The 22,427-nt window shown below is 37.7% G+C and overlaps 2 protein-coding genes and 1 long non-coding RNA gene across 3 annotated transcripts in view; 1 reads left to right on the top strand and 2 right to left on the bottom strand.

Moving 5' to 3' along the window:
* Positions 1-22,427, bottom strand: part of LOC140330106 (uncharacterized) — a 690,842-nt gene that overhangs the window by 179,797 nt on the left and 488,618 nt on the right. The window lies entirely within an intron of this gene.
* Positions 18-20,060, top strand: LOC140329056 (ADP-dependent glucokinase-like). Its single transcript, XM_072409117.1, has 6 exons — positions 18-566; positions 2,605-2,764; positions 4,971-5,161; positions 14,692-14,788; positions 15,710-15,846; positions 16,869-20,060. The coding sequence occupies exons 1-6, from the start codon at positions 383-385 to the stop codon at positions 17,543-17,545; spliced, it is 1,446 nt and encodes a 481-aa protein (XP_072265218.1). The 5' UTR covers positions 18-382; the 3' UTR covers positions 17,546-20,060.
* LOC140329057 (centromere protein H-like) overlaps positions 19,282-22,427 on the bottom strand; it is a 42,750-nt gene continuing 39,604 nt past the window's right edge. Inside the window, exons 9-10 of the mRNA XM_072409119.1 lie at positions 20,822-20,970; positions 19,282-19,700 (exon numbers count right to left, since the gene is read on the bottom strand). Coding sequence (XP_072265220.1) covers positions 19,611-19,700; positions 20,822-20,970 — 239 coding nt within the window. The 3' untranslated portion in view covers positions 19,282-19,610. The remainder of the gene's footprint in view (positions 19,701-20,821; positions 20,971-22,427) is intronic.

The raw sequence follows: 22,427 nt of genomic DNA, 5'->3' as shown, positions 1-22,427 counted from the left end.
GTGTGTGTGGCTTTAGCTCCTCCCCTGGCAGAGGAAGAGGCCAGAGCTAGGGGAACCGCAGCTGATTGCGTGTTGGATGAGAGGAGTTGCAGTTTAGGACGGAAGGTGACTGCTCACTTACCTTGAAGTATACAAGCAGCAGGTTGTCCACCCTCCTGGCCCTCAACTGAATGCGTGGGTTTATACTATCTCCTAGTTGCTGTGTGCTGACACCGTGAATGTACGCTCTGTGGATGTGCACAGATACAGCATTGTCTTTCAGCATCTATGAAACATATGTGATTGCTCTATTCCTGTGCTAGTATCTGCTGCTTGTGTGACGTTGTCTGGAGGTTTTTATTTATTTATTTTTTTGCTGAAGAGAACCTGTTTTTGCCATTTCATGGCTACCTCCAAGCTCTTGTGTTTACCACTTTTATCACTCGTTGCTCTGCTTGCTGCCTACTGGTTCCGTCATCTAGAAGAGGACAACTTACAGAGCCGGTTGGATACAGTGTTAACATCTCTGCTTCTAGCTGAGAAAAAAGTTGGACTTGATGCCGATCGTCCTCCACGCATAGCGATCGGTAAGTAAGGTATCTGTGTACTTGTTGTAGACAAAGACGGAACTGGTAAATGTAACATATTCTGTCATTATGGTTTAAAGGTTATATTGGAAGTTTTTTTTATACTGTCCTGTTCTTGGTTTGGTTGCATAACAAAATAAACTAAAACGTTATCTCCTGTAACAAATGGTTTTTACAAAACGTTTCAGAGAAAAAAAAAGGATTAGGTTTAAAACATTTTTTGTGATCATGCATTAGGGACAGACTGGTGGTGCAGTTACAAGTGAAGTTGTTAATAATTTACAGTGCTACTTTAAACGTCATCACTGTTGAAAGCAAGAAAACTGACATCCAGTAAGTTGCAGTAAGGTTGCTCAAGTTCACTGATATCTACATACACAGTGACTAGCAAGTAATCTGTTGTATCTTGAAAAACCAGTTAGGCAGATTTGCAAACTGTTGACAACTAAAAGATGTTTATGAACTTTGGAACTGTAGTATGCAATGTCTACATTTAGACTATAGTAGACATTTATACTGAAATGCCAACATTGTTAAATAAATTACATTGCTCTTTGCATCCAGTTTTTGGCGTTAGTCTAATAATAGCTGTCTTAGGCTAGGTACAAACGTGCAGTATTTATCATTTGAAAGCGAACGATCAACGATTATTCTTGATTATTTTGAACAATCATATTGTGCGGAATTCTGTACATGATGGAACGATATGATCGTTCAAATAAAATCCACCAATAATGTACACACTGGATACGAGCGTTTGAACGATGCAGGAAGTGACATGTGCAGGAGAAAGTGTATCACAGAACAATCCACGATCACTGAACGACTGTACACACAATAGATTACAAATGATCGTCGCCCAATCAGATCCGGCGGGACCGTCGTTCTCTTCCAGTTGGGATACCTTGTTCGCTGGCGTTGTGCACTTTTTTTGTTAACAATTAGAACGGTTTGGATCGTACGTTTTCAATGACAATTGTTGCACATGTATACAGCCTTCGGTATAAATGACTATCTGTTTTGATATTGGATTATGCAAACGAAATGTGTCAGGATACTACAAAGACCTCTTCACAGGTGATTTTTTGGGTGCATAATAATATTACAGCCCCAGGTAATGTTTTTGACCTGTAATGCTTTGATGTGGGAGGCTGGAGTGTCAATTGGTCTCTTCAATTTACCAAAAAAAAGTTAAAGTATCAATGTTGAATACAGGATACTCTTAAGAAAATAAATTGACAGCAGTTTTTACTACTAAGACTCCTTTCACCTGTTTTATTGTTATTTTATTTATACAGTCTGTGGCATATGTGTAATGCATTTGTAACATTTGTAAGTGGAATCTATTGTTGGCATAATGCAACTTTATTACACATGTTCAAGTTGCATAACTTCTATCTGACCAATTGCCAGGAAGTAGGTGAAAGTGGAGGCATCAGAAAAGATGGCAGCGGTACTGTGTAGTTCGACAGAATCATTTGTTTATTGTTGCAAGTTCTTTTGACTGTAGTTCTGCTGTAAAGGCTGACACATAACTGATATCAGTATTTGGAGGGCATCGGTAAATTGAACTGCTCCTAAAAAATGTCATATATATATATATATATATATATAATGGTTTGTAAATTAAACAGCTTACCAGAAGTTAATAAATGAATCATGATAGGAGCATGAATAGCATTTGGGTATATAAAATCTGCCTGTATTTCACTGCCAACTGTTTCATTTAGAAATTGTAGTATGAGCAGAACCAAGAAACTCCTTGAAAGCATACCTGAAGGCTTCCTAAAAGAACGGTTAGATTATAGAACTATATTAAAAATACTGTATATATTTTGTAATGTAATTTAATGTTTTTTTTTTTACTTTCTGAAAATAAAAATGTAACTGATAAAAACATTGGAATGGAAACTATAATTGAGAACCTGGGCATTCCAGGTGCATAATTTTGGTCACAAACTTTGGAAGGCCTAAGCTAAGTTGGTCAGTTCTGTAACTACAAATGCTTTTATAAAGCGTATGCTTGTTTTCCACACAGGTTTTGGAGGCTGTCTGGATATTATTGTAGATGGTGTAGCCCTGATGGAGGAAGCTGCCATAGAACCTAGTTATAACCCCATTCATCATGACTTCATTGAGACAGAGGCACAGTTAGCCGAAAGTTTTGCCTATTTCTTTCCTCCTGGTGCTGCTTCAGAGTAAGTGCTTCATTAATGTAACATCTGAGATGAGCTTCATTTGAGCCATACAAAAACCACCCTTACCACCAAGAATACACCACTGACATCCCTGATCATATGAACTGTATTTTCTAAACTGGGTTTTGCAAACAGTAATGAATCTATTAGAACTAAAATGACAACAGTGAACTATTGGAACTGTTTTTTGAATTACTATGCATTGCTGTACTTAATGACTTAAACTATAGTGAAATCCTACAGTACTGCATGTATACAATTAGTGTACAACATATACAATAATACAGAAACAGCCTAAATGCCTTATTTCGGGAGCCCCAACTCCTGGTCCACGGCCCACTAGAGAGCACGGAGACCAGTGATCCCCACCCTGTGGTCCGCAAACCCAGCTTGGAGGGGCGCAGCGGCCAGAGCCGCTGACCATCTCTCCCGTATGCATCGCAGGCTCAGGGCAGTGGGTGGGTTGTGTCTCTGGATACAACCCACCCTGTTCCCCATCGCAGGCTCAGACCTGGGTTTTGGCATCATGACGTCACTCTGGGGGAAGTTTCTTCCCCTTTGAGTGACACACGGTTCCCCGCGCGGCCCACAGTCCGTAAATGTAGTGGTCTGTGACATCAAAAAGGTTGGGATCATTGCCCTACTTAACTGGTAAGTCATTTGCTTTCATTTTAGCACACACTTTAATCTTTTATGTTCAACTTGTAGAAGGATGACTGTTATGCTATAGGTGGAAAAGTAAAGACATTTTGACAGTATGCCTAGATAAATAGTAACTTCCTAATAGTTAACTGCTCTTTCTGACAGTGATACTCAGTCTTCCTAAGCTTCATTAGGGATTTGACCTTTTATTTTTGGCGCCTCCTAAAAATGCCAGTTAAATGGCGGTTATTTTACTACTTCAGTACTTTGGGTCACTAACACAGAACAAGCATGAGCCAAGAAAAGGGCAAGCAAATTTAGCTGCACACACTTTTTGAGTCAGTTCATTGACTAAAAGCCAAAAAATAATTGAATCAGAACAGAAAAGCAACAGGCTACACATTTTGCTCAATATCAATTGTCTTTAAAAAGAGAAGACCTTTATTGGTATTCCTCACTATTACTAAATACTCACTATATACTATTCCTAAAACAAAATGTAATGTGATGCAAAAGTAGTAGTCTTTAGAGCTGTTTTTACCTAGCCCTCCTGTCAATAACACACTTCCTGTTCTGAGGTAACACTTGATTATTGTTCTTTCTGTCTAAAGAGGAGCAATGTTTTTACCAGACTGCTCACCCGAGTTTGAATACATGATCTCCTCAACTCCTCTTCATAGCAGGTGTTTTGTAGTTCACAGATGTTACTTTGGCAGGACTACTTGGGAAATAATTCAAATAGTGGCAGTGTGTTGTCAGCTTACTAGAAGAAACTTCCTGTTTGCAGTTGCCCTGCCAAAGTAACATCTGTGAACTACAAAACACCTGCTATGGAGAGGAGTTGAGGGGATCATGTATTCCAACTGGGGTAAGCAGTCTAGTGAAAACATTGCTCCTCTTTCAGCAAGTATTTTTGCATTTATTAAACAACTAAAACATTGTATATTCAACTGGCCAAAGGTGCAAATAGAGGAATTTTATGGGTTAGGGTTTACATACCTTTTACTCATAGGCTGCCTTTGCTATTAGCCCTTGTCTCCAGTTATTTCAGAGTAGCTAACTTGGAACAAGTATGACAGTTAGAAAATTTAGAGTAACGAAGGACCATAGATTGGTACCATAGATGCCAGACAATCTAGAAAGATCATAAAAATATTAGCAATGGCAGACTTTAATTTTCTGTATAATGTAGGATTTATTATATTAATATTTCTAACTATGTATTTAGGTGGCTAGTTAAGAACTTACCCACTACTAACTGATAAATTCTCAGTAAAGGAGTTTTATGTTTGTGTGAAGGTTCAAAAACACTTGCATGCATTATATTAAAAAGTTGCATTAACTACTGTTTTAATAGACTTTCTAGTTTCATACTACTATAAAATGTTTTTTTTGTGTGCCTGTGTGTCCTTGTATTACTAATTTTGAAATACCAATACAGGGAATATAAAGTGGTAGTATCTTTGTTGCATCTTGCGTCTTCGGACAGCTGAGCTGGAAGCAAGTCAAATATGTTTAAGATCAGAAAATGTAATTTATACTTTTTTATTTTTTTTTGTAACAGGAGGTATGTGTCCAACGAAAAATTGTTTAGAAAGCTTGTAGATGCCTCCAAAAGACTTCATGAAATGCGCTGGGCTCTGGGTGGGAATGCTCCGGTCATGGCAAGCCGCTTAGCTTTTGAAGGATGTGATGTTCTACTAGGGGGTCGTCTAAGTCAAGAAGAAGCTAGTCTTTTATCCGAACGTATCAAAGGTGAGGTTTTTGTTTAAGATTTTTAGTTTGACAGTCTGACATGTTCAGCAAATTCAAATGTTCAATACATTTCTTCCAAGGATGTTCACAGACAGATTTCACTTTTTATTGACTGCATCGCAATTCCATTGAGTCTATATTCACTTTAACTGTGCCTTAACCTAACTGAGGTCAAAATATGAATGTATGTTAAGATCTTCTATCAAACCCACTGCGCCAATGCTTGACACAATGTGAAATCAAAAGAAAACCACAAAGACCTAAGAAAACTATTGTGGCCCTCCTCATATCCTGGTTAATCTTAGAGAACAATTTACTAATATCTGAGGGTTCCATATTCATCTGTACTAGCATTAGTACTCAAGTATATACCTCATGGGGCCACAAAGCCGTCATAATGCTCAGGAGAAGAGAGAACATAACAAACAACACAGAACCTACTTTGGCATAAAGAATGCAAATTAATCCCAGAACAACTGTAAAGGGTCTTGTAAAAATTCTGGATGAAATTCTGAAATGAAACAAGGGCTGTTTGACAAGTAATAAGCCTCAACCATCAAGACAAAAGCTAGGAACTTTATTTTCTATACAGTTTCAATAAAATCTCCATAAAGTAGAATGCACCTTTCAGATCTTTCTTTTAAGGCCTTTATACCCTTTTTATAAAAACCAACATCTTTGCCCTCAAGGAAGTCCTCAACAGCCTTGATGACATCATCATCCGAGTCAAATTTCTTCCCTTTTAGGTATTTCTTTAAAATTCCAAATAGATAATAGTCCGATGGGGCCATATCTGGCGAATAAGGTGGGTGTTCCAACAATTCAAAGCTGCATTCTTGAATTGTGGCCATTGCAACAGCTGACTTGTGTGCTGGCGCATTTACCTCATGAAACGAAAGGGTTTTTGTCAACTTTCCCCATCTTTTCACCTTCAATTCCTCCTTTAACTTTTTTATTTATGTATTCCCTGTGATTGTTTGGCCTTTTTTAAGAAATTCAATAATCACTACGTCATGACCTTCATGGAGGATTTTGTGATCCTTGCCTTCTTTGTGGTAGGAAAACCTTTTGTGTTTCCATTGTTGAAACCGCTGTTTTGTCTTTGGATCAAAGTGATGGATCCAAGTCTCATCTATTGGTATAAATTTTTCAAGAAATTGTTGCTCATTTTTGTTGAAATGCTCGAGAAAGACTTTGGAGCATCTCACTCGTTCTCTCGTTTGGTCAAGAGTCAGAAGTTTCTAAATCCATCTTGAAGAAAGTTTCCTCATTCCAAGTTCTTCAGTAAGAATGTGGTAAACTCTTTTATTTGAAATCCCCACACTCTTAGCAATGATTCTGGTGGTCAGTCTTCTGTCTGGGAGGACAATATCGTGAATTCTGTCAATCATTTCCTGGGTTGTGACAACTTTGGGGGGTTCCTTTCTTTATCACAAAGGCTTTTTCGACCTTATTTGATCTCGACAACCCATATTTTAACAGTGGAATAGGAAGGAGAATCATCTTGTAACACTTCCTGCATCTCTTTATAGATTTCCTTGTTGTTTAGGCCCTTTAAGTGAAGGAATTTGATGACTGCTCTGTGCTCGATTTTCTCCATCTCAAAAAAAATCACCTACATACAATTTTTAAATGTCTTTAAAAAAACATATAATAGATATACTTTTTGGTCAAAGTTCATCTAATGCTTTATATGTTATTAATTTACAGAGTTTTTACAAATATCAGAAAAACTAGCCCTCTGTTGATTTGACCTTGGCAAGAAAAACACCACTTCTCCAAATTCACCCCCAAAAAGAAAACAGACTAAAGTTTGCAATGTCACATGGGGACAATCACCTTACTTTATGGAGAAGTCTTCTCTGGTCTGATGAATCCAAGTTAGAACTGTTTGGCCATAATGACCATTGTTATGTTTGAAGGAAAAGGGGTGAGGCTTGCAAGCCAAACAACACCATCCTAACTATCAAAAAATTTGGGGAGCACTTTGCTGCAGGAGGGACTTCACAAAATAGATGTCCTCACTAGTAAGAATGATTATGTAGATATACTCTGATAAAAATAGTATCTTTCAGAAGAAAGGGTATAATGAACAATCAGCGCTGCGTAATATGTTGGCGCTATATAAATCCTGTTTAATAATAATAATAATAATAATAATAATGAACAAAACGTGTGCTGGAGAAGTCTCCTGTCAATAAAAAAAAAAGTATTTATTCAAGGCACACAAAAATACAATACGTTAAGCAAGTTCACAAAGTAAATGAAAAAAAAAAAACCATATGAGGATATGACCTGCTTGTTAATAAGTATACAGCTATCCACTTACCCTTCCATGAACTTTCACATACATACTTTAACAATAATTCTAATGTAAAACCCTAATGATTATTTCTAACATACTACAGCTTTATCTCAAGAGCTCAGCAAGGGCATTTAAGGTCAATTGCAAATGAATTTTTCAAATCGGCTGTGACCACAAAGATACCTTTAAAGTTTTGGAAATCCCTGACCTGAACCATGAACCTGTCTGGAGGAATGAGCCAAATACATTTGCCCACATCCCATGAATGATATGCCAAATTTAAAGGTTAGGCCAAAACTTTTGAGCCACTGAAAACTTTTGATAGTTTTTGATGGTGACACATGTGGTTTTGGATGCGAAATGCAGCACCCAGGGATGGTTTGCGACCATTTGCCTCCCTCCATCATAGACTTGAATTGCTACCACTTGCAAACACTTAAAAATCCCTTGTGCGTTAGATTGCTGTACTTCACTCCATATCCTACCCGTTTGGTTCTATCTCCCCCTGCTTTCCTATTCATGTTCATCTTGTGTTTGGTGTTTACCCTAACTTTTTTTGTTCAGATTCCAAAGTAATTTTATATTTTTCTATAACTGTGTTTCTCAACCAGGGTTCTATGGAACCCTAGAGTTCCTCCAGATGTGGCCAGAGGTTCCATGAGCAATGAAGAATTTGTGCCTCTCAGGTCAGTTTAAGTGACACCAGTGATCGTTTTAGCCTTCTGTAAGGGTGGCATTCTTTCACTGGCCAGCAATGTAAACGGCATTCTTCCACTGAGCACCACACTAATGTACTGTGAGCTGCGGATACAGTAATTATAGCAGGGCTTCCCTAATGACCTGAAAGTTATTTTAAGGGTTCCCCTATGTTAAAGAAGTTGAGAGGCCTGTTCTCCAGTTTTATAATTTTTTTTTTTTGTGTAAGTATTGCAAATTCTTAATATTAAAAAAAAAAGCATTGGTAATCTTTTACAAGTTTTCTTTTGAGGCGGTTTCAATTAAAAAAAAAACCAAAAAAACTTGGCTTTCAGCAAATGCATGATAAAGGCAGTGACAGCCTGTTATGGCAATCTGGTGCCTGGTGCTTGGCCACAATAAAATCCTGCTAGTCCGAACATGCCCAGAAGGTGAATTCTACTGTACTTGGTGTGTATGTGTAGAATGTGCTCTGGTTGGGGTGCCTTGGATTTAACAACGGACCAATAGATCTTACAAAGGGGAAAGGTTTATTTACAGCTTAGGATAATATTTACATATGATTTTCAATACAAAAGGGAAGCAGGTAAAGGGTATATAGGAAGGGGAAGGAGAGGGGTCTAGCTCTATCTCTAGCACATGGTCAAAAATCTCACACAACCATACACAAGGGTTTTCTCTCCTTGAACCACACCCCGCTGAAGGTCCAGAGCGAATCACATTGTTGATTTATCCTTGGTGAAGTCTTGATCAAAAGGTCACACAGACTGTCCTTGTCCCAGGCTTGGGATTGTTGTCATATACCCCTGCCCCCTCCAGGAAGACTGAAGTTATAGTGAACAGGTTTGGGCAGATATTGACACAAAATAGTCAAACTGGCCAAGGTGTTAATGATCCTCAGGCCTGCACACATGGAAGATCAATCATTGTCTCTGTTAAGCAATCCTTTGATGTTTGAGGGACTGCATCTGTCTCCACAGATAATGAGGTTTATAGCTTGTTTCCAAGAAGGCAGAATTGTCTTTACATACAAGTCATATTCGTATCAATTTTGGTCACTTCCAACAGTATGTTTGAAGCCTTACCTGGAAGCACAGGCTACAAATGAGAAACCTGTAACACTTGACGCTCGAACAATTGATGATTGATCAGTTACTCGTTGAAAGCAGTGATTGGTTGAGTGAAGGTGGCCAAGAAAAGCATCCAGAATTAGACAAGTAATTCAGTTAGTTACAGTCAGAAGAGTGTCAGTAAGGTTGGTATACCTTAAAGTGTACCTAAACTCACATTTACTTTACATAAAAGGGTAGAGAACCCTTACAAGGTATATATATATTTTTTTTTTAAGTGCAACACCTTTTAAAAAAAAAAGGTGCAGCGCTGCCCTATAATTCTCGATCGTCTAGGCGATCGAGAATGAATGGAAGCGCAAAGCCTCCCAGGATACCTACCTCACGCATCCCGGGGGGATCTTGGGTGCTCCTTCTGCGCATGGCTGAACATCTCAGGCATGCGCAGTAGAAGCCCTTTCCCATGCCCAGTGAGATTGGCAAGTTTTCCCATCACCTGATCTCACGCCTGTGTCAGGTGACTTAGGAAGAAGAACCCAGGAGGAAAGCAAGAAGATGGCGACGCCTGGCGAGCCGGCCTGAAGACAGATGCTGTGATGACGTGGCACCCGATGGAAGCGACCTCCGAAACGGTCAACTGCTCTATGGGATTGAAGGTAAGTGTAATTTTTTTTTTTTTTTGTTTTGGGTGAGGTTTGAGTTTACTTCCTCTTTAACAACAATGCATGTTTGGCTTAAATTAAACATTTATAATTTCCTTTAATTATTGAAAACTCTGAAGGTAGCAAGCAGCATTAAAGAATTTTTCCAGTTTAAGAAGCCTCCCACAATTAGGTGATACCTTCCCTTCCCTTATTCGGATGGCATACACATTTTTTTTTTTTTTTATCTATATTCCTTCTCACCTCAAAAGGGGCAAGTGACTTGATCACTGTAGAGGAAATACTATGGGCTATTAAATCTCCCAAAATTGTTAGCACACCTAGTGCTGATGAATTTTCAAACAACTAGTACATTGTAATGTGTCACTTTTGGTGGCATTTTAATTGTCACAGCTCTCTGATATTTTTCTACTGACCTTCAAAAATTGACAGCCTCTTGGGACTAATTATTCCACCTTCTAAGGACTTTGGTCTGTATTTTATCTGAACATGCCCCTGCTTGAGTTTCTTTGAAAGGTTACAAATTCCATTTATGGGCTGTTAGAAGGGAAAATCGTGATTAGGCCTTTGACCATGGCCATCAATTTGTAGTTAATTTGCGGATGGCAGTTTATTGTACATCTTCTCTTTGCTTTTTTTTTTTTATCCATATCTAATTTGCTTAAAGAGGAACTATACTCAAAACTCCAAAAAAAAACAAAAAAAACACACCTTCAATCCTGCAGGGCAGTCCGACCTCTCTGGGGGTGTCTGGAATTGGGTCCTGCGTTGTCCCAGCGCCCCAAGCGCCGCCATCTTTGTCTTTTCTTCTGAGCACTTCATCCTACGTCACCCGACCCAGGCGCGAGATCGGGTGGCCTAGGATGAAAAAAAAAACTGCCGATCTCGCATGCGTGAGATTGGCAAGTTTTTCACTTTGAGCAAAAAGGCTCATGCGGCCAAGAATTAGGGGGCGGTGCCGCACCTTTTTTTTTTTTTTCTTAAAGAAAGGGTGTTGCAACAAAAAAAAATAATTTTTTTTTACCTCAAATAAAAGGGTACTCTACCCTTTTATGTAAAGTGAAAATCCTGAGTTTAGGTACACTTTAACTGTTAATCTCCTTTGCTGCTATCTGTGGTATGACCATGAACAGGAGCAAAGTGTTAGCTCTTACCATTAATCTATTACATGTCATTCTTTCCCAATGCAACAAATTTTAATTTTACTTGGAGCATCTAACTCCTCAACATTTTTTACCTGGGGATTCACCTTCCACCTAAGCATTGCATGCAAAAATGTGTGTACTACCTCTGCCCCATTTAGGACAATTGGAAATTTAAAAAGGTGGTCCACTTCCCCACCTTCTTGGTTTCGACAGGTTGCTGCTAGCAAAAATACACATCCTACCCAGGATACGCTAGACCCCTTCGTACCATCTTAGTAGCTCTCTTGTTCACCCAGTCTTATTGAAGCTTTAATATGAGTTCCTCCTAGATTGAGACCTTCAAAACTTTTTTCCAATTTATCATACTCCCTCTTAGTGTGGAATAAACAGAAAGAGGAGCTAACTCTGTGTTCTGCTTATGTTCCTTTAACTCTACTTTTTATTCTTTGACATTCTATGCTTAAATGGTTCTTATTCTCTCATCTCCCTCTCTTCCTTATGGTTTATTATGCCAGGGTTATATACTTTTTTTCCATTACAATTTTAGACAAATGAAATTGGACCTCTTGGAGGCAAAATGAGAAAAATGTTAATTCTAGAGAATACACAATAACTCTAGCTGGCACTCTGGGCAGTATTATGCCAACACCAGCTAACCCCAGGGGCAAGTGCTATATGTTATATTGAAATATATAGTGCTATATGGTTTAGCCCTTAATGTCGCTAGCCTAGCAAAGGATATGGTGCATTTGTGATTAAATACCAGAAGTAGTCTGAGCACCTAAGACCAGATGTCATCCACCTTCAGCTAAAAGATGCATTTGTCTCTCTACATTATTTCTTGGTAACTATTTACCTTATCCATGAACAAACTTATCCACAATTAGATCCATCAGGCTCTGCAGCATTAGTTCCTGGTCAATAGTGCTGGCAGTAAATATGTAGACAGAAGGAGTAACCTGGATTATAAATTGTCCCCTAAGTAGGCTGGAGATGTTTTATTCCAGATCCTTGACAAAGATGGCCTGCTGCCTCTGCAGTTGAGGTTGAGAGTTTAGCTGTTGCATTCAATCACACAAGAATTCTTGGATCACTGAATAGAATTTAAAATTATTTTTGCATGTAAAAGAAATTTTGATTATAAATATATTAGCTTTTTTTGTCTGGAGTTCATCTTTAAGACAATTTCCCTTTCTTTTAAAACCATATCTATAACAAGATTGTTAGTCAATCTTAACTCTCATTTAAGTATTGCAATTTTGTTTCCATCGGTAAGTGGCAAAGAATTACAAGACTTTTCAGGAAGTCATACTGTCCTAATCGTTTTATAATTTTTTTAATATATTCTACTGACAGACCTGAGACAAATGTTTCAACAAATTACAGACTGGCTTTCTTTGAGCAATTGTTTATTTAGCTAGATGGGCGGCATATTGTTAAAATCCAATTCCAGTTTGGCAATCCAGCAGCTGTTAAACAAGAAAAATGCTATACTCTATACTCCCCTTTTCTCTGCTGTTGTCCTTGACAGTGACTGAAGAAAGATGCTTCTGTTCCCTTATTGAAAGAGATGAAGGCATTATCATGGGTAGTGCTGTGATTATATATTACACAGTATTTATATACAGTTAGGTCCATAAATATTTGGACAGAGACAACTTTTTTCTAATTTTTGTTCTGTACATTACCACAATTAATTTTAAATGAAACTGCAGACTTTGAAAATAAATGAAACAACTCCGATGCAGTTGAACTGCAGACTTTCAGCTTTAATTCAGTGGGTTAAACAAAAAGATTGCATAAAAATGTGAGAAACCAAAGCCTTTTTTTACACAATCACGTCATTTCAGGGGCTCAAAAGTAATTGGACAAATTAAAAAGCTGAAAATAAAATGTTCATTTCTAATACTTGGTTGAAAACTCTTTACTGGCAATGACAGCCTGTAGTCTTGAACTCATGGACATTACCAGATGCTGGGTTTCCTCCTTTTTAATGCTCTGCCAGGCCTTTATTGCAGTAGCTTTCAGTTGCTGTTTGTGGGCCTTTCTGTCTGAAGTTTAGTCTTCAACAAGTGAAATGCATGCTTAATTGGGTTCCGATGCGGTGACTGACTTGGCCATTCAAGAATATCCCACTTCCTTGCTTTAATAAACTCCTGGGTTGCTTTGGCTGTATGTTTTTGGGTCATTGTCCATCTGTATTATGAAACGCCTCCCAATCAGTTTGACTACATTTAGCTGGATTTGAGCAGACAGTATGTCCCTTAACACCTCAGAATTCATTCGGCTGCTTCTGTCCTGTGTAACATCATTGATAAACACTAGTGTCCCAGTGCCACTGGCAGCCATGCACGCCCACGCCATCACACTGCCTCCGCCATGTTTTACAGATGATGTAGTATGCTTTTGATCATGAGCTGTTCCACGCCTTCTCCATACTTTTTTTCTTGCCATCATTCTTGTAAAGGTTGATCTTGGTTTCATCTGTCCAAAGAATGTTTTTCCAGAACTGTGCTGGCTTTTCTAGATGTTTTTGAACAAAGTCAGATCTAGCCTTTCTATTCTTGAGGCTTATGAGTGGCTTGCACCTTGCACTGCACCCTCTGTATTTACTTTCATGCATCTTCTCTTTATGGTAGACTTGGATATCGATACGCCTACTTCCTGGAGAGTGTTGTTCACTTGGTTGGCTGTTGTGAAGGAGTTTCTCTTTACCATGGAAATGATTCCGCGATCCTCATCATACTGTTGTCTTGAGTTCACCAGTGCTTTATTTCTTTCTCATGATGTAACAAACTGTAGATTTTGCCACTCCTAATATTGTAGCATATTCTCGGATGTTTTTTTTCTGTTTTTGCAGTTTAAGGATGGCTTGTTTCACCTGCATGGGGAGGTCCTTTGACCGCATGTTGTCTGTTCACAGCTAAATCTTCCACATACAAACACCCCCCCCCCCCTCAAATCAACTCCAGGACTTTTATTTGCTTAATAGATAATAACATAACAAAGGAATTGTCTGCACCAGTCCATGAAATAGCCTTTAAGTCAATTGTCCAATTACTTTTGTCCCCTGAAATGATGTGATTGGTTAAAAAAAAAAAGGCTTTAGTTCCTCACATTTTTATGCAATCTTTTTGTTCAACCCACTGAATTAAAGCTGAAAGGCTGCAGTTCAACTGCATTTGAGTTGTTTCATTTAAAATTAGTTGTGGTAATGTACAGAACCAAAATTTAAAAAAAGTTGTCTCTGTCCAAATATTTATGTACCTAACTGTAGCGCCAACATATTACAAAGTCCGTAACTATGTCACTAACTGTCCCTCAAAGGGGCTCACAATCCAATGTCCCTACCATAGTTATGTTTTGATTACAGTCTAAGGGCAATTTTGGGGAGAAGCCAAATCAACTATCTGCCTGTTTTTTGGAAGTGGGAGAAAACCGGAGGAAACCCATGCAAACACAGGGGGAACTTGCAAACTTCATGAACTTGGGACCTAGTGGTGCAAAGACCAGAATTCTAACCTCTGAGCCACCATGCTGCCCTGTGATAGATAATAAATGCATTTACATTTTATAGTCTACATGGCCTTAACACAAATAAATATATTTCATGCTAGGTCTATTTTAATTGCTGTCTTAACTTCACTTGCAGTTGCTGGTGAGTCTGTAACAGATGCTGATATCCACCTTATTATGGAATATCCAACTGGTGCCAGATGGGGAAACTACATCTCTCGACGAGCTAATAGGTGACTTGCTATTTGTAGTTAAACCTTATTTACTGACATATGTAAACAGTTTTGGACGTGTGGAAAGGGTATGATAAGTTGCCATGTTTATTTATTTTCATTACTTCTAAAATACTGCTGTATACAAATCATGATGTCCATGTTTTAAATTAAAGAGGAATACCAATCCAGAATTCTCATCATCTGTGCAACTGTGGATGGACAACTGGTTTTAAATAGTCTGGTCTTGAAAAACATATAGTATAAACAAAGTACAAAAACATTTTATTTCAGATTTTTGGTGAAAACAAACAAATCATGTTTTTAAAAAAAAAAACATACATTACAAAAAGTGTTCAAAAACAGTATCAATCATTGGCAGCATTTACAGACTAAAGTTGTTTTACTGTTCATTTAGAAAAAATAACATTCACCAAGCTTAACTAATTAGAGAAAGCATTGTTCATTGTAATAGTCCAGTCATATACTAGCAAAAGTCAAATTATCAAAGTGCACTTTATTTATATTTGTCCACACAATATTACTTGTATGAATCAACATCACTATTTACACATTTTACCAAGAAAATCCCAATGTGTTACAATCCGTATAAATAATAGTACTCTGACAAATGGATTAGAATACAGATACATTTGTACACCAAGCATTCAGTGTTAGCAATTTAGTTAGAATTCCGAGCAATCTGCTTTCAGCTTTGGTAGCTCTATTATCACATGTATAAGTCTACAGTTCTATTCAGAAGACTCTAATCCACAGGACAACACAAGAAACATTCTTGGTACAGACAGTGGGTTAATAGCTTTCTATTGGCGCAATATGCCAAGAGCAAGGAAAGTAAAAAAAAAAAAAAGTTTTTGCATATAATGAGGTCTTTTTTTTCTTATTTGATGTTTTTAATCAAAATTATTTTATCTTCTACAGGTATATTGTGCACAGTGACTCTCACAATCCATTGATTGACTCCTTGGAAGCTTTCAGATCCCAACTGGAAAGTTTTAAGCCTGATCTTCTTGTGATTGGTGGTCTACAAATGATGGATAGCTTTCCTTTCAAACCAGGTAAAGTTAAAGCAACTTTGTTGCTAGAGGTGCCCTCATATACCTGTAGCAGCCTTTTAAAAACTGCCCACCAGAATTTTCAGTTCAGAATGTTCGAATTTTCGGTTCAGAATGTGGCTATACCCGAAAAGTTCTGACACATCCTGGTAGTGTTAAGCTTGCCTGTTTTTTCCAGCTTTTTGGCAAGACAAATTTGTAAATTAGGGCCTGATGCTGAGTCAGAAGGGAGAGAAGAGAATAAATAGGTTGCTGTCACATGGGTATTTATTTAGGTGAACAAACAAGTGTTTATTACACTTTATCCAATACATCTATATTTACCTTTTTATGGTATCTGTGTCAATTTTATGATTTTTATGTGATGCCAGCAAGCAATTCTGTCTACTCACACCTCTTACTTCCCATTAACCCCTTCTCTCCCTTCAGATCCTCTATGCGTCAGCCCTTCTCTCTGTTTACAAATTTCATGAATAGAAGGGCTTTTCTTCCCATATATTTTAGGTAAGGGTCTACCTATTGGAGGATTTCCTGCCAAGTCTGCTTTTTGCAAGACAAGTCATCATAAAGTTGGGGCGTTAGGGGAGGGTATAAGAAAAACAGGAAGTGTTGGAGTGTTGCTGATCACAACTGCCTACAATTTTTTTTATTTTAAATAACTAACACCTCTCTGTGCCTGCACATTATACCTTGCAGCAAATTTACAAAATTGTCTAAAATTCTTTTTTCATTGTGTTTTCATTGTGTCATTATGGGGTACTGACTGTAGACGAATGATTAAAAAAATAATTTTAAAGATTGGAGCATCAGGCTGCAACATACCAAAATTGAAGAAATGAACGTATGAAATAAATTTATCATGTATTAATTTTTTACAGGAGGAATATATTTCCCTTTATATATACATCAGACTTGTATCGTTTAATATCCTATGTTCTTTCACATTCTTTCATTATATCCCACATAGTCCTATTTCGTATTGTGCTAATGTTTTTTTGTTTTTTTTTAACTTGTTATAATTTGAGGTCAGCGTGAAGCAAGACTAAAGACAATTCAAGAAATGGTATTGTCAATGGACCAGAAGATAGGCTGTCACTTTGAAATGGCATCCTTTGTGGAGCAAAACCTCATGAAAGACTTGTTAGAGTATATTATACCTTATTCTGATTCTCTTGGAATGAATGAGCAAGAACTTCCAAATCTTCTTAGTTTAATTAAAGGGGGAAACATTACAGTCTTATCTAACCCTTATCCGCGTGTGGCATCCATTCTTGACCAAATGCGTGAACTTTATGAACTGCTCCGATCCAAGGAGATTAAAAAGAATCAATTAAGAAAGAGAAAGCTGACCCGGCTACATGTTCACACATTAGCATTTCAAGCAATGTTGGTAGACAAAGGCTCGATGTGGAAGAACACAATGTCTGCCACAGCAAAGGCATCACTTACTGCTAATAGACATGTGTGTGGTTCAGCACATATTGACACTCGCAAGGCTAAACTCATCATGGATGATTCTTTCTCAGTCAGCAGAGAAGTTGGCAGCCTTAGAATACCATTCAAGGAAAATCGTCCTGTGTCTTGTTGGGAAGAGGACACTTATGAGATCTGTCTAGCACCTGTATTGGTCTGTACTGAAGTTTTCCAGACAGCAGGTGGAGGAGACAATATATCTGCTGCAGGACTGGTGTTGCAAATTTGAAACTATAGTAGCTTCATTTATTTCAGAAGGCCAACATTCCACAACTAGAGAATTATGTGAAATTTTAGATGTATGTTTAAAGAGGATAGTAAAAGGGGTACAATGCATACTGACATAAATTGAGCCATATTTTGTTTACTAACACAGAGAATCGTCATATTTGCACAAAATACCATTTCATTTTTTCCTAAAGATCAGTCCACTCAAAACTGATAAGAGAATGCTATACATGGTTCTACATTGCCTCTATATTGCCAGGAGGGCTAGGACTAAAGCTGCAAACACAAAGGATCTTTCAAGAACTTTTCCAATGACAAACTACTCCACAATGCATGAACGAGATTGTTTGTCGTCCATCGTCCATGGATCAGCCAGAATGGTCATTCGGACAGGCGCTGTATCGGCCGAGAACCATTGCAAGTGTGTACATAGCCTAAGAAAATAACTCCAGCAGGAGGGCCCTGCCCTAAGACCTATCAAATACCTTAAAAATAATTATTTAGGTTAAAAAACTGATGTTTTTGCAATTAACTTGAGCTTTAAACAGCAATTGAACCTTTAAACCGATTAAATCTGCTAAACACATTCCAAGTTCATGTAATGAGTAGTGTGATTCGCCCATGTAATGTAGGTTGGCTGCTTCTGTACAAAGTGCTATATTGTAGGTGAATTGGGGAATAAGAATGTGTTTGCGGTACTTGCTACTACATTGATTTTCATCAGAAAATCAAAGTAAGAGTACGTATTGGCTGTGGTGGTTGTGTATTGCATGGTGAGGGTAAACTTATTTTAACACAGGTGTGTTTTCAGTCTTATTTCCCACCCAACAATGACTTTTTCATTAGGCAGAATATAAAATGAAAAAAAAGTATATGTTGCAAAGAAACTAATGAGTAGTTGTGTTTGTTCCAAGACTTTTGTTCATATGATGTGACTTGGAAGAACTAAATTGGGAACACTTGTAACAATACCTCAATAAAAAGGAGTGGGATTTCATCTGTGGATGTGGAATATTGTTTTAGCAGTACTTTGCTCACAGGTTCCACATTTGTCTTGAACTGTGTTTTTGAAACTGAGAGGTCAGAGTTGTAGCTGTTATTCCTGATGAAAGGCGTAAGAACAGCATTAAGACATGCACCAGACACAGCCTAATTTCTAATAATAATACTTCTAAAATACTTTCTTATAATACTGGTAAAGCATGGGGATGCCTAGCATATTCAAAAGTAACCCAACGTTAGAAGCTTTGAATTAGCAGAGTGAGTTAGTAATTGCTAAACTGAGACGAGGAAATCGTCCACATTAGAAATTCACAAAACTTTACTTTTTTTATTTGTAAATGATACAGATATCAAATAAAAAATGTTCAAGTAATAGCAGTGAAAGTGTATAAGAGTGGCGTGAAAGACAATAGAGTAATATTGCAGAATAGCAGGTGATCAGAGAACATTAGAAAAACAAAAAATCATGTAATGCAACAGGAATGCTTACTAGGCCCATGAGTTTCCATACTACCTTAGGAGATCACTTGCTGCACCAATGATGACTCTTCTGGAGGATAGTCCTACTTCTTTCAAGATCATTGAGATGTGGTCTATATACCTTGTCTATATAAAAATTAGTTGTGGAAATTGGGTATTTATAACATTCTACAAATGAGACTGCCATGCTGACCTTCTTTTAAAGTACTGAATCCAATGGGTCACCAGGTAGACACACAAGTAGTTAAACAACTATTTTTGATGGGTACAAATACCTTTATTGCAAATAAATAAAGTTACATTAAAAAAATAACTTTTGCAGCATTATATTAGACATTGCTTTTAAAAATGTATTTTGCGGTTTAACTACAGGTTTTTTGCTTAGCCATAAGAATTGATTTTAGGGCTGGGCCAAGAGGAAGGCAGGAGTTTTGGGTACCTCAGCAGGACATGTAACTTCTAATGCTAAGTACACCACTGCTTATGGAGGTGGACACACTTTGTCCTTTCTGGCTTGTGACCCTGTACCAATGCTGTAGTAGTAGATTTTGTTATTAAACAGACTGAGGGAAATAAAAACAAAGTCACATGATTGGTTGATCCTTTACCCTCAGCAGAAGAGATCTTATATGCAGATTTTCTGCCCAGTGCAGTTGGACACTCATAATGAACCTCTGAAAGGACAAATTAAAAAAAATGTAACAAACTCAACAAGAAAGCAGAAGAAAATGTCTCTGTTATGTTTTATGCCACCTAGGGGCCAAAAACATTACAGCAGGAGTAAGGTTAATAGTACATTAGACTATCACTTGTGGCATATCATTTATGGATACTCAAAGCAAAAACTAGGACAAGGCCTTAAAATAAAAATACTTTATCCCCCTTCATCCCATTTTGTATGTGTTCTATGTTTTTTACACCTTTTCCCTTTTGTTATCTATATTGTGTGAAATATAAAAATTACAATGTCCAATAAAATTTACAATGTCGAATGAAAAAAAATAAAAATGCTTTAAATACTTTAAAATCCTAAATTAACTGTATGTACTTAAATAAACTGTCCAACTTAAATGTACTTAAACTGTCAAAATATAACAAACTAAAAAAAACCCACTTTTTACCTGGACAGAAAAAAAAAATATTAATTTCAAAAAGGATTATATTCATTAATTATATAAAAATTATTAGCTTACTTTATATAATGTAAACATTTTGTGTAAATATTGTTATGCCACTAGGTGTCTATCGGTGGCCAACTGTAATATATATGTTCTTTTCTAATGGCATGGGTCAAATATTTTGGTTTACTATTGAGTAAAGGTTGACATTCGAAAATCAGGCCACCGATAATCCTTTTACTTCAGTTTCCCGTCATGAATTTCAGATCACATATTCAATACAGGGACCGCAGTACACTGTTTGGCCCCAATGTTTGGATGCTGTTCTGCAGAAATGCTTGCTAAACTAAATACATGTTGAGACGTCCCATCTGCCTTCTCCCTAGAATTGTGCCAGATGTCTACGGGTGCTGTGAGAGCAAGGCTGGTCAGTGTGTGAAGGTAAGTTTAAAAAAAAAAATCAGAAATTTTCAAAAATCAAGCACACCTCAGGTCCTGAGGTTGCTGGATTTTTGATAGTCAACCTGTATATGTAGTTCTTGCATTATTTTATTTTTTAATGTCTGTAGTTCAGCTTAAAATAAATAAATAAAAAACATGATTTACTTGAGCAATGAAGTTAAAATACAAGTAGGCAGAATGTCAAGTTTTCAAAATCAATGTAATTTTTAGATTACCTGAAACACTTCTTGAAGTATAACCACTTCATTTGAAATAGTTTCCAAGTTCTCTCGCACAGTGCCAAATGTGTTTATTTCATGGAATTTGTGGTTTGTTTTACCAAAGCACAGATTTCTAAAAAGATCTTGCTGTCTCATATGAGTTTCTGTAAATGCAAAATAGAAAACAAAAGTTATCTAAAAGGTAATTAAAAGTTAAAAACACAATTTACTATCACTCAAAAGACAGTGAAACTGATTATATTGAAAGGCAATAGGCAGGAGAACAATTTTTTTTAATATTAGAGTGAGTATTTCAATGGGAGAATTTCCTTTCCAATCCGTGCTCAAATACTGCTTGAGACCAAAGGCCCCTCTTCAATGTTAGTTTATAGTCCCCCCCCCCTGGGTTTCCTCCCTTCTTGAGTTATAATGATAGAAAAATGTTTTTGACCCCCAGAAGACGATAAAACTGTGACATTTTTATTGATAAGGGATGAACCAGCAAGATTTTTAAATTTGATCTCACAGCGAATCTGGCCTTTCTCGCATACTGAACACGTAAGCGAGAACGGCCTTGTGATTCGCCATAAGGTCGTGTTCTCGCCAAACTAACCAGGGAAAAAGCGGGGGGCGGTAACGCCAAGAAATTTTGGCAGGAATCGCGTCTGGGAGTAAATCATTTGCTCCCAGGATGCACAGCAAGGCCCAGCAGCCAATCAGGAGAGATCAGAGCACAGGCATATACAGGGAAGGAGGGAGGGGTTAGTCTTTCTATCTTGTGTACTGTGTAGAGGAGAGAGACGTGTAGTGTGACAGGAACTGTGTAGGAGCCTTCTTAGTTCATCGATAGCTGCATAGTTCAGTGTTTTATAGGTCATTTTTTTTTTACATGAGCTACTAGCTAGTCGGTTTTGTTAAATTGTCAGCAGTCAGAACATTTACTGTAATATATATATTGTGTATTAGTGAAGATACTGTTAGCCATCTTTGACTAACTAAGCTAATAAAATCAATTGCATTTCCTATTTACCAAAGAAGACTGTTTGGTACAGTGTTTGGTACACTGAAATTTCTGTGCTACTTTAAAATAAATACAGATATTTTGGTGTATGATACCTGTTCCTATTTACCAAAGAAACCGTTTGGTACAGGTGCATTTTTGCCCGAATATGTAAAAGATGAGAGGTAGACCTAGGGGAAGGCAGGAGGCATACTCCCCGGGAGTCCGCCAATGTAGGACAGCACCAGCAGCAAACTGTTGGATGCAGCAGCAAAAGTTTTCAAACAGGTCTGAGAAGTGTGTGGAGCACAAGTACGCTTGGTGGATGTATTGAGATGGTGGAATATAATCATACAGCCACGTCATGTGGAGAGGATTGTGGACTGGGTCCCAGGAGCCTCAAGTGCAGTAGGCTCCTCTTCTTCAGCAGCAACAGACTGTGAGACCCTTGGAGAGTGTGATGAGGACTTGCTGGGTGAGGGTTCTGGATCAGTGGCTGCATTTGCAGAGGTTGGCTTACATGAAAATGAGGATGATGATGACCGTGATATCACCTGGGAACCACCGGTGTGTATGTGTGCTAGCAGCAGTTCTGAAACAGACGTAAAGGAAAGGCAGCAG

Source organism: Pyxicephalus adspersus, chromosome 4, assembly GCF_032062135.1.
Source record: "Pyxicephalus adspersus chromosome 4, UCB_Pads_2.0, whole genome shotgun sequence".
Lineage (NCBI taxonomy): Eukaryota > Metazoa > Chordata > Amphibia > Anura > Pyxicephalidae > Pyxicephalus > Pyxicephalus adspersus.
This window is presented reverse-complemented; position numbering and strand designations above follow the sequence as displayed.

What these genes read in the sequence shown, in the direction of transcription:
- LOC140329056 (XM_072409117.1), top strand. Translation starts at nt 383, where the DNA reads ATGGCTACCTCCAAGCTCTTGTGTTTACCACTTTTATCACTCGTTGCT. An exon ending in TCCTCCACGCATAGCGATCG is followed by an intron (nt 567 to 2,604) that starts GTAAGTAAGGTA and finishes TTTTCCACACAG; the next exon opens with GTTTTGGAGGCTGTCTGGAT. An exon ending in TTTATCCGAACGTATCAAAG is followed by an intron (nt 5,162 to 14,691) that starts GTGAGGTTTTTG and finishes CTTCACTTGCAG; the next exon opens with TTGCTGGTGAGTCTGTAACA.